We start from the raw sequence: 13,219 nt of genomic DNA, 5'->3' as shown, positions 1-13,219 counted from the left end.
GAGCCAATCTCAGGAGACACCTAACTGGTAGAAAATGGCGACCAGTCACCCGGATCGTGACAGAGTGCATATATATTATTTTTTCTGGACCCTGCACCTTGCCTTGAACTGTTCGTTTTTGAGTGCTGTCTCACTCCCTGGATTTATATATACTGTATATGTATGTTGGCCCTATTTAACAGGTAAGCTGTTACTCACCGGTTTTTCAGTTAACGTTTTAGATTTTGTTTGTTTCACTATGGTTACCCAACCTGATGAAAAGGCGTGACAACCTTGAAACGTCGTTGATATGTAACCTCTTGTTCCATGCACATTGTTTTGCTTTGACTTGATGGCTTTTTCAATATGATGCTTTAATACAAGTTATGATACACCAAGTCTGTGGAATGCCGCCTCCGTTCTTTCCATAAAGCACCTGACTACAGGTTTGGAAAATTGTTTCTATATTCACTTAAGGAAGGCACCCCAGCATTAACTCTACGATTACTGAGTGCCGGATGACCAAATTTGCACACATATATATATATATATATATATATATATATATATATACAGTACCAGTCAAAAATTTGGACACACCTTCTCATTCAATGGTTTTTATTTGTTTTAATTATTTTCTACATTGTAGATTAATACTGAAGGCATCAAAACTATGAAAGTACACATATGGGATTATGTTGTAAACAGAAAAGTCTTTAACAAATCAAAATATGTTTTAGATTTTGGATTCCTCAAAGTAGCCCCCTTTTGCATTGATGACAGCTTTGCACACTCTTGGCATTCTCTCAATCAGCTTCATGAGGTAGTCTCCTGGAATGGTTTTGAATTAACAGGCGGTCCTTGTCAAGAGTCAATCTGTGGAATTACTTGCCTTCTTAATGTGTTTGAGACCATCAGTTGTGTTGTGCAGAATTACGGTTAGTACACAGTGGACACCCCTGTTTGACTACTGCTGTAATCCATATTATGGCACAAACCACTCAACTCAGCAAAGAGAAACGACAGTCCATCATTACTTTAAGACATGAAGGTCAGTCGATACGGAAAATTTCAAGAACTTTAAATGTATCCTCAACTGCAGTTGCAAAAACCATCAAACGCTATAATAAAACTGGCTCTCATGAGGACTGCCCCAGGAAAGGAAGACCAAGAGTAACCTCTGCTGCAGAGGATAGGTTCATTAGAGTTACCAGCCTCAGAAACCGCTACTTAACAGCACCTTAGATTAGAGCCCACATAAATTCTTCACAGAGTTCAAGTAGCAGACAAATCTCAACATCAACTGTTCAGAGGAGACTGCGTGAATCAGGCCTTAATGGTCGAATTGCTGCAAAGAAGTCACTACTGAGGATGAACAACAAGAAGAAAAGAATTGTTTGGGCCAAGAAACACAAGGAATGGACATTAGACCAGTGGAAATCTGTACTTTGGTCTGATGAGTCCAAATTTGAGATTTTTGGTTCCAACCGCCATGTCTTTGTGAGACACAGAGAAGGTGAGCGGATGGTTTCTGCATGTGTGGTTCCCACTGTGAAGCATGGAGGAGGGGATGTGATGGTGTGGGGGTGCCTTGCTGGTGACACTGTTGCTGATTTATTCAAACTTCAAGGCACACTTAACCAGCATGGCTACCACAGCATTCTGCAGCGACATGCCATCCCATCTTGTTTGCGCTTACTGGGTCCATCATTTGTTTTTCAACAAGATAATGACCCCAAACACACCTTCAGGCTATGTAAGGGCTACTTCACCAAGAAGGAAAGTGATGGAGTGCTGTGTCAGATGACCTGGCCTCAACAGTCACCCAACCTAAACCCAATTGAGATGGTTTGGGATGAGATGGACCACAGAGTGAAGGAAAAGCAGCCAACAAGTGCTCAGCACCTCTGGGAACTCCTTCAAGATTGTTGGAAAACCATTCCAGGAGACTTCCTCATGAAGCTGATTGAGAGAATGCCAGATTGTGTATAGCTGTCATCAAAGCAAAAGGGGGCTACTTTGAGGAATCTAAAATATAAAACATATTTTGATATGTTTAAGACTTTTTTCATTTACAACATAATTCCATATGTGTTCTTTCATAGTTTTGATGTCTTCAGTATTAATCTACAATGTACAAAATAATTAAAATAAATAAAAACCATTGAATGAGGAGGTGTGTCCAAACTTTTGACTGGTACTCTGTGTGTGTGTGTGTATGTATGTATGTATATATATATATATATATATATATATATAAATCCAAAAAATTAACGGCACTGGAGACAGTATGATGCACTAAAAATGTATTGTACATTTTTAGTGCATCATACTGTCTCCAGTGCCGTTCATTTTTTGGATTTGCATGAGGTTTTTTGGAACTGGCACGGAGCAAGCTGTCTGTAAGAGCCTGGGAGTGCCGACTGGTTTGCAGGTATATATATATATATATATATATATATATATATATATATATATATATATATACAGGTTGAGTATCCCATATCCAAATATTCCGAAATACGGAATATTCCGAAATACAGACTTTTTTGAATGAGACTGAGATAGTGAAACCTTTGTTTTTTGATGGCTCAATGTACACAAACTTTGTTTAATACACAAAGTTATTAAAAATATTGTATTAAATGACCTTCAGGCTGTGTGTATAAGGTGTATATGAAACATAAATGAATTGTGTGAATGTACACACACTTTGTTTAATGCACAAAGTTATAAAAAATATTCTCTAAAATTACCATCAGGCTGTGTGTATAAGGTGTATATGAAACATAAATGCATTCTGTGCTTAGATTTAGGTCCCATCACCATGATATCTCATTATAGTATGCACTTATTCCAAAATACGGAAAAATCCGATATCCAAAGTACGTCTGGTCCCAAGCATTTTGGATAAGGGATACTCAACCTGTGTGTATATATATATATATATATATATAAAAGAATGTAACTGATTTTTTTTCCAACCCTGAATAGAAGACAAAAAAAGATCATAATGGATAAAGTGCACTTCTTGTCTACATCAGTGGTTCTCAACCTCGGCCCTCAAGTACCCCCAACAGTTAATGTTTTCCAGGTCACCTAGCAGGTGCACAGGTGTATTCATTACTCACTGACACATTTTAAAAGACCCAGAGGTGGAGCTAATTATTTCACTTGCAATCCTGTGAGGAGACCTGGAAAACATGAACTGTTGGGGGTACTTGAGGACCGCGGTTGAGAACCACTGGTTTACACCATGGTCAGATGACTAGCAATGCAAAGTATTCCATTCGTCTTACCTGATAAGGTACAGTCTCATGAATAAACCACAAAATGGCTGCTACAGCTATGTGTCAGTAACAGCCTGGACATAAGCATGGGAGCCAACAGCTGCAGACGGGCTATACTCCCCTACACTCAGAGGAGCTTGCAAGTCATTGATGCACCTGAATCATTAGGATGCTAAGCATTAAAGTTCCCATTCTAAGGCTGCAAAATGAATTCTGCTCAGACAGGGGCATAACTAGAACTTTGTGGGCCCAATAGCAAAATCTTTAAAGGCCCCCCTATGAAAAAAACACATTGGTCCCTCCAAAAAAACACATTGGCTCAGCGTGTCCCTTGTTCCCGGCCATGATTCCATGCACAACATTCATAAGATGAGAATAGAAAGACATAAAGAGTGGAGTAGTGGAAGACGAGCGGGTGGGGGAGGGGAGCAAGGTGAGACATAAGATTAAAGTGAATGATTCAGGCAGTTAGGAGTAGAAGGTTGGGGAACAGATGGGATGGGGAGAAAGATGGAATAATGTGACATAGAGGAAGAAAGAAAGTGACAGGGGCAGAGGCATACAGTACATGTGGTGTGGAGGAGGGGCAGAGACACATGGGAAGTAAAGGAAGGGCAGAGACACACATGGGGTATAGAGTGAGAGGCAGAGCTACATATACAAAATGACACAGTGTAGCGACAAAGACAGGGCGAGACATGCAAGGTAGTAGGGAGGGAATATAAAGATGGAGGGCAGTAGGCAGGGTATATAGAGATGCAGGGCAGTAGGAAGGGAATAAAAAGATGCAGGGAGGGAATATACAGACACAGGGCAGTAGGGAGGGGATAGAGAGACACAGGGTAGTAGTGAGGATATAGAGAGACACAGGGCATCAGGCAGGGGATAGAGAAATGCTGGAGGCGATAGAGAGATGTGGGAGGGCAGTATAGAGGGAATATAAAGATTTAGGATGGTAGGGAGGGCATATAGAGACGCAGGGCGATAGGAGAGGCATAGAGAGACAGAAAACGGGGGGGGGGGGGGGGGGGATACAGAGGCGCAGGGCCGTAGGGAGGGGAATAGAGAGACACAGGGCGATAGGGGGAGCATAGAGAGACGGAGGGCAGTGGGGACGGGATAGAGAGATGCAGGGTGGTAGAGAGGGGATAGGGAAGACACTGGGCAGTAGAGAGGGGATATAGAGATGCAGGATGGTAGGGAGGGGATAGACAGACATAGGAGATCATAGACCGACATATGGCGGTAGGGAGAGGATAGGAAAGACACAGGGCAGTAGGGAGGGGATATGAAGATGCAGAATGGTAGGAAGGAGATAGAGACGCGGGAGGGCATAGAGAGATGTAGGGCAGTATGGGGGGAATATAGAGATGCAGGGCTGTAGGGAGGGATAGCGAGAATGCCGGTATCGGCATTCCCAGTAGTGACGGGATACTGGTGTCATTATTTCGACTGCCGGGATCCTGACTGTATCCAGGCAGGATATTGGACTTTGCTTATCTTTCCATTTATGCACACTACAGCTGTGTCCTCATACACTATTGCTGTAGTCGCGCCAAACATCCCTTCTTCGGGCGCCAGGTCACATGCAACTTGGTTTCTCCAAGTGTTGTTTTTCATGTATTTTTTTTGCTCTAATGTACTTTTTCATCACAATACAATACAACAAAACTACTTCACAGGACTATACTGATTAATCGGATATGCGACACTTGTATCTGTATGCGACCAAGTCTAAATCTGTATACAGAGTATACAAGTTCCACTGTGCTACAGGTGCCGATTCTCAAATGAATCAGTGCAGTCTCGTGAAGTGGTTTTGTTGCATTGCACATTCGAATGAAACAGATGCAAACACCGATAGGTGGATGGGTGTATGAGGACAGATCTGTGTCTTTTCTAATATACACTGCTAATATTCCCTTCTTGTGCAATGTAGATTTAAGAATCCACTACTATAAAGTAATACTGTATGCTATTTTGCTTGTTACTGATTAATAGGATATAGATAGCAAAATCACACAATCGTATCTGGCACTTTGTTCTCATTTGTTTTGAAACCCACTTGCTGCCAGCTGAATCCACAATCTCTCCATTACCTTATAAACAAACATGCAAAAGCCAAAAACGTCTGCCAATGCATTTATACACGCTCAGCCCAGACAAGACAACTACTGTATAGTCTTATTTCCTTTGTGCAAGTGTGACTCAATCCTTCACCTAAGAATCAGAACAAGGACTCCAGTCTAATGATTAGTACCCCATGTATTACATCATGGATCAGTTCTGCTGTTTATTTATAGTTACGTTTTAGCTCATTTATTTTACGTTTTATGATTATATATCATCTATCCTATCACAGATGGCTGCTGTCTGTTTTACTTTGCAATGTATGTTTTGCATTATAATTATATAACTAGGTCACAATGGTGCTCTGAGTTGTTGCTGAACCTCAAACACTAGTATAAACAGCCAATCACTTAAGGGCTAGGTGGACAGATGTTGGTCATGAAAGAGTTGTACTGTAAAATTATGTCCAAATCTGCTGTCCCCTTGTAAAATACAGGCATGTGTCAGCAATCTGGATTTGCGGCCAGACTACCAATTCCAATGGTGCGCTATGATTCATTTGGTTTTTTGGCACTGGTATGGGAACTGTGTTGAATTAACGACCACGTTTTTTTGACCCAATCCTGTGAACTTTCAATAAAACACATGGATATCTTTATTCAAAACATTGACAGGTACGCAATATACACTTTGGTCCAAAAATGAAAGACATCTTTTAATATGCACAAAAGTATATGTCTAACACAGTGCCTAGATATTACTCTTTGTACATACATTGTCTATTGGAAATGCAATTTTTATACCCCTTTCGAACTAGCAAAACATTCCCAGTTTATTGCACGTGAATGCGCATCAACCCGAGATTTTGCTTAGTCTGAAAAGGTCCTAAAGCAATATCAAGGGTTGAGCGTCCCGGCATTTAATCCCAGGTAGCGACCAGGGTTGAAGCCAGAATCGACCTGGGATGCGTGCAGTGTGAACAGGTAAGCCGGGTCAAGGCAACCTGGCACCCGTTCTCTGCGTAGGAGGAAGCAGCACTTAGAGATGATCAAGCCGGGTTGGGCTGTAAGTCTGAAAGGGATCTCAAGACGGGAAGCACCCGTGTACCAATTCCCGGGTGCGACCCAGCTCTGTAAGTCTGAAAGGGGTATTACTGATTTCATTGACCCTCTTTGCTCTCTTTAAAATAATGTAGAAACGTTTTCCTCAATATCATATGTCAACTTATCTCAATATCTTTCCTACTGAAAGCCTAAAATGTTTTTGTCAACAGGCATAACAGTTTATTAACTATTCCATTTAAAAAATGAAGCCATTTGCAAACAGTGCTTTAAATCTCAGTATGTCAAGGACTGTTGGTTTATCATAAGGACAACCTGTTCCGAGTCCCTGAGCATGCATCACCTTACCTGTTCTGCTATTGGCGGTCTTCTTGGCAGCAAATTCCAGCAGAGGCAGCCGTTCGCTCCTGGCAGGTGCAGCCTTGGCAAGCAGTCTGAGCCACTTTGCAGAAATCAGAGCTCAGCAAGTGCTAACCGCTGTTCCAGCATATTGTGCCAGCTCAACTTTTCTTCTTTATTTGGACGCTCCGTGTGGTCCTTTTCCCTGGTGGATGACTGCCAATGAAAGTCAAGCTATAATTTAGCAATTGTTAACACTTTTGTCATCCTAATGTGAGCACAACATCATAATTACTACTTTCAAAACTAGAGTTTCTATAGTTAGATGGTTGGATTTTTTTTGTGCCTACTCATTACATGTTACAGTTTACATTGTTTATTGGTTGCTTTTGATGGGTTTTTTTCCTCATGACTGAGTTAGTGAGAAAGAACTGATAATCACTAAACATATGTACAAACATGTTTAGAGTTGAATGCAATAAAATTGATACAGAAGTAATGTATTTAATGGATAACTAAGCAGAATATTGCAAGCAACGGAACCCCAAAGCCCTTCTGCAAGCAACGGCTTACAAGTTAATGTACCAAAGTATAGTAATCCATTGTCAATTGAAAAGCAATCAGAATATTTAAATTACAATACAGTGGCACATACTGTTGTGTAGGAATGCAAGAAGGTGTGACAGTCATGGCAGCCGCAGTTGTCTTTGCTTCATGTTTCTCAGTAAATTTACCATTTTTGCAGCCATATCCCATAAGTGTTCCGTGAAGACTCATACACATATGTTGCTCCCAGTCTCATGCATGCTGCAAAGTCCAATTTTACAGCTAAATTTTCTTATTATAAGTCGCGCAAATGACATTTACTAGATACCCCCTAGGGTGTCACTTAAATCAAACTGCTGATATCCACAGAAATTGTTTAATATGGGCAGGGGCTAATTGCTACAGATTAGCCTTTGCATGGGCAAGCTTAATTAATAAGGATTCTAGCAGTGGGTGCATGGTAAAGCCATCAGCTTCAGGGTTTCAGCTGACAGCCTTATCAAATACCATAGCTCAAGGTGGGAGCTGCCCTGAGAATTTACTGCCAAGGTGAATTGATACACAAGATGTGTTCCATCTTATAGACCAGGAGAGCACAGCCAACAAAGAGGTGAATGCTCTTGAGAACGAAGTGTGAGGCTGGAACTGGAACCGGCTGAGCAGACTCCCAGACTAGGTCTCAGAAATACAGTTTGGCGCTCAGGTAACACAAATAGTACAAATAATGTTCTCAGGACAAGGTAACACAAGTAATATAACTGGCAGGTCTGTGTAGGGCTGGTTGCCTTGTATCAGGAGCAAGGACCAAGGCAACCCAGCCCCCTTGGTTACAGAATATATTCCAGCTGGCATGCTGCATACATACACAGGACCCAAGGTAATAATAAACTGCAGCTGGGATACAAAACAGAACAATACTGCTCTCTGATAGCAGCACCTATGGTAGCAGAATGGTACTGCAGAACAGACAGAATAGCAGCACAGAGGTACTGCAGACCAGACACAGTAAATGGTAAATATGTCACAGTAGGTGACACTGTATATCATCTCCGTACAGATGTGTCCTCATACACTATTGCCTCTGTCACATCAAACAGTTCTTCTCAGCGCGCCAGGTCCCTTGTGCCTCGGGTTGTGCTGAGCTCCTTTTTCTTAGAATGTGATGCGACAAAACCACTTCACAAGGCTACATTGATTGCTATGCGACACTAGTACATATATGTGCGGGTATAGTCTAAATCTGCATAGAAAGTGCTACGTTGTGGCAGCCATGGCTTTTTCTCACGCCAAGTTCTGTGGTGCTTTATTTGTGACTTTGTACATATTTCAAAAGAATCCCTGTGCAGGTAAAGTTGTATCCCATTGTCTCTGGTACAGACTGAGTGGTGTGTTGGTGTGTCTGTGGTGCGATTTATTAGCGCCAGGTGTTTTGCATCACATGGCGTAATAAGGCTAGGTGTATGAGCACACTACTGTACTTCCCATCTCCTTCCTTTATGTAAATGTCTGCAACCATTCTACTCTGCAAACCTCAGTGATTTTACCATAAATGTATGAACGCTTACTATATGTAAAACTGATTTTGTGCATTGTATATTACATACATTTCTTTGTGAGGAAAAATTGTGTGAACCTTTAGGATTATCAGTTCTATTAAGACTGTTATTTCCATCCATTACATGGCAATCCAGTGGAAGAAACACCTTTCCTACCTTTCTAGACCTGTTGGTTATTGCTATCAGAATTTACCTTTCCTCACACAGTCATATTGTTGACAGTTACCATGTTGACAATTTTGTCTACACTAAAATGTCTACATGGTTGAACGTATCAGTCTGTACCATGTTGACATCCTCAGAATGTTGACATAGTTGCAATGTCGACATCGGCAATGTCAGTGGTTAAGGCACTAGGGACAGGTTAAGGTTAGGCTGTGTGTGTGTGTGTGTGTGTGTGTGTGTGTGTGTTGGGGTGAGTTAAGGTTTGGCACAAAGGGGAAGCTAGGGGTAGGCTGTGTGGGAGGTTAGGGTTAGGCACTAGTGGCAGGATTAGGCTGTGGGTGGTGCAGTTAGGGTTAGGCTGTATGTGAGTGGGGAGGGCAAGTTATGGTTAGGCACTAAGGGGAGGGTTAGGGATAGACTGTGGGGGGTGGGTTAGTGTTAGGCTCTGTATCAGACCCATAGGGACAGATTCATTTTTGGCATGTGCCACCTGCTGGCCATCTGAAGGAATGGGCATCTATCGGAGCTATGCAGTTGTTGCTCCAATAGACATCCATTAGCTGTGGCAGACACATTTTTTCTCGCACCCCCTCAAAGGTGTGAGAAAAAAATTGTTCAAAAGTCTGTAGTTTGGGTGCCCAAAGCGTTCAAACCCGGACTTTGGATGCCCATTCGGGCTTTTAAAACTGGCTTAGCTGCGCCTTATCTAGCAATGGGCGTATCATTGGAACAACAATTGAATAGTTCTAATAGACGCCCATTGCTAAAGATACCCAACAGGGGGCTAAAAAAAAAAGAATCAGCCTCTTATAACCCTGAAGCAACCTAACCCTCCCCCCACAGCCTAACCCTAACCACAGCCTAACCCTAACTCTTTCTTTCCGCAGCCTAACCATAACCCTCTCCTTTGTGCCTAACCCTAAACTCCTCCCCGTAGCCTAACAGTACACTAACCCTCCTACTGATACTTTTGGGATGCTAACTGTTGGGATTCCAGCACCGGTCTTCTGACTGCTGGCATCTTGACCATCAAAATGCCAACTACATCCCCAATTTTGTAGTTTTAGCTTATGTGCATGACAGTGTTGCCTGGCCATGCATTGGGAGCCAGCCTTATGTATATTGGTCAGATGATGCCTTGACTAAAGCACTGGTTCCAAGCAAGTTCATATTACTGGTTCAGTCCACGAAAATGGTTGCACCCACTGTTTGCCACTTTAATATATTCTTCGTAAAACCGTTCACAGCTGGCTGGAGTGCCTCACACTCACCATTATCACGTTTACAATAATAAACAAAGAAGATGTGTGCCACAGTTCAGATGTTTTCTGAAAGCCAACATTACTCAACATTAGACAGGCAGGAACTTATCACCGTAGCACAGACCTTGCTGTTCTCAATGACTTGCTTTATGTAACTCTCAGAAGATGGCGACAGCTAGATTGTTTGTGGGTCTAGGTGCATTTGTGTTTGTAAGAAGAAAATAACACATGCTGCCATACTTTATGTACATTTTGGAAACAACCACAAAAATAAATGAAAGGGTATTAGTGCTGGTTCAGCGACAGTAACTCAAACAGGTTTTGTGCTTTACAAATTACACCAATTGTCAGGCATTGGCAGTAAGTAAGTTATATTTATACACACTGGCCAGTAACATTTTCAGAAAGCGTTATTTGCAATTGCTTTAGTTAAAAGGGAAATTACTTAGTTTTTCATCAAGTAAAATGTTATTATGTATTTTTATTTGTTTTTGTGTCTCTTTGTATGTTCTGCATCAAAGTAGATCATTAAGCTGAATGCTTTAAAAACCACTGTTAAACACTACAGCTTACTATGTTGCCCTGTCTGTAGCGTTTTTAACGAATGCCAAGCAACACAACTGCAGGTTAATGAAGGTTCTTACCAGCAAAAGACAGGGGGGGATGCGTTTAGCATCCCACTGGATCACCAACAGCCAACCTCCCGAATGTGAGTATCAGGGTTGAGGCTTAGGGTTAGAGCCCGGGGGAGAAAAGTTAAGGTTAGGAACTAGTGGGGTGGTGAGCCGTAGGCGCCACCCCACAAGGGTTAGGGTTAGGGTAGGGGACAGGAGATGGGGGTTAAAAATACTTACCCCCTCTGATGTCGGCATCTTCGGTGGGAATACAGAATGAATCCTTGTGAGGGCCAGTCTTTGAGTATTTTGTGGGGGGGCAGCCTGTATGACCAATATTGAAAACAAGCGTTGTGTCAAGGAGCAACTAAATACATTATACCCAGCACTGTATATGCAGTAGTAACCATCTATATTATTCCAGAAAAGCTGATCCATTCATAGTGGGTATTGTACAGTGCTGACTCCTATATTGTGGTGGTATATAGTGTGTATTATTGTGCCTGTAACTCCAGTCTACTGAATACCTGGTGGTACACACTGTAGTATGTCACACAGCATGGAATGGAACCTACTGTGTAATTGGGGAGGGAGCTGGTCGTACTTAAGTTTGTAAAAGCTGTAGGTAGACGGCTGGTACTGTATGCAGAATGTTGTATCTGTAGTGTACTGTATGTAAAGAACAGGAGTTACTGGTCAGCTCTGAGTTTTAGCCATAATATCTAATCTAATAGCCTTAGGACAGAAGAACACAAAGGTGCTTCAGAATGGTAACCAATTTCCCATAAACTTCTGAAAGCTTGATTTAATTTGTACCATTTGAATACAGCAATTTATTACACTTTTAAAACAGTTAAGAGTGGCCTAGATGGCAACGCATGTTTTCCTCTTTTATAGTTTTGTGGCTTTTGGGTAAAACACCATTCAGCTGAAATGTATACTTTATAACTTGCTGAAGGCCAGACTGTAGTAATAGTCATCATCACCCTGCTCCATTACTTTTTAGGATAATAGACATGACAGTCCTTGGTCTGTTGTCAGAACACATTCCTACTGACAAAGCATTTTGTGCTATTATTCTGATATGCCTGGCTTCATACATGGACAATATATACATATATCCTATGTGCTGTTAGTTGTGCTGCTTTTTAGCTTTTGACCCATGAGGTAACTGATGAATAGTTCTTTCACTTAGGATGTTACCATGGTAACATGGTAGCTACTAAAGAGCTAGTGTTATGCCCAAATACTGCTTTTAAGTGCTTGTCCACACCTACACTATGTTATTAAAGAGGATTTCATTTTACAGACAGTTATTTTTCTTTTTCATTGACCTTTGCTTTTGACCTTCATTAGAAATATAATTAGTGCTATGCTTCATTCTCTGACTCTCCTCCTGCTTCTAGTATTATTATATTATACTACAGTATATGCTATATTTGAGATCACCTCAAGTCACTGACTTGCATCATGCATGCCTATGCCATAAGAAATCTCCTCCTTGGGTAGCTACAGTGGCAAACGCAGGATTTAGTCAGGGTGGCTTCCTCTGTGGTGTGTATATGTATGTACACTAATATATATATATATATATATATATATATATCGACCGACCAAATACTCTCCTTCTGCGCTGTTCTGAGGCTAATTGGATACAATAAGATACAGTATTCCTTGGGAGGGGCTGCCTATTTCACTAAGTCCCTTGTTAGGAGGGACTAGATACAGAAAATATGAAAAGAAAAAAGGAAATTGGCGCCCAAAGGTTGTTTTAACCTATAAGTACAGGGAACCCAGTGGGTTTCACAATTATCATTACTTTTAAAACATAAACACGAACTGTTCTTTCATAAAAATGTATTAAAATGTACAGAAGCAAAGAAGCATGTCCATCATATTACACAGACAAAATGATGTAATTTCTCTTCGAGTACTCCATCACGGAAGTTGGTAGAGGAATATCGGCAACTTAGTGCAGTATCTTTATTCTTCCTCATATGATATTCAGAGATAACATCAAATATAACAACCCAACGCGTTTCGTCTAGTGACTAGACTTCATCAGGGGTATGTCTAAAGATTACAAGACAACTAATCAATATTTATACAATACGATAAAATAATATAATAATAATATTGTACAAAGAACAGTCCATGAACAATAGGATGTGCGAGACATGGTGAAACAGAGCAAAAAGACAATAATTGGGCTAATGACAAAATATGAGAGCTAAATTAGGTGGTAGCGATAAAACTCATATATATTATTATTGGGTATTTTACATACCTTTTGGTATTAACATCAATCAAAATGTAATCAATCAAAGTGGACAATCA

At 41.1% G+C, this 13,219-nt stretch overlaps 1 protein-coding gene across 10 annotated transcripts in view; it reads left to right on the top strand.

The window, feature by feature from the left end:
* Window positions 1-13,219, top strand: part of HHAT (hedgehog acyltransferase) — a 1,065,929-nt gene that overhangs the window by 826,501 nt on the left and 226,209 nt on the right. Inside the window, exon 12 of one of the 10 annotated variants that reach the window (XM_063918279.1) lies at window positions 6,613-7,143. The exons of the other annotated variants lie outside the window; for them this stretch is intronic. Within the exon in view, the coding sequence (XP_063774349.1) occupies window positions 6,613-6,629 (17 nt within the window). The 3' untranslated portion in view covers window positions 6,630-7,143. Of the gene's footprint in view, window positions 1-6,612; window positions 7,144-13,219 lie in introns of those variants that run through there. 10 annotated transcript variants of the gene reach the window in all.

Source organism: Pseudophryne corroboree, chromosome 4, assembly GCF_028390025.1.
Source record: "Pseudophryne corroboree isolate aPseCor3 chromosome 4, aPseCor3.hap2, whole genome shotgun sequence".
Taxonomy (NCBI): Eukaryota; Metazoa; Chordata; class Amphibia; order Anura; family Myobatrachidae; genus Pseudophryne; species Pseudophryne corroboree.
Note: the sequence above shows the minus strand (reverse complement) of the source record. Positions and strands in the feature narration are given on the sequence as shown.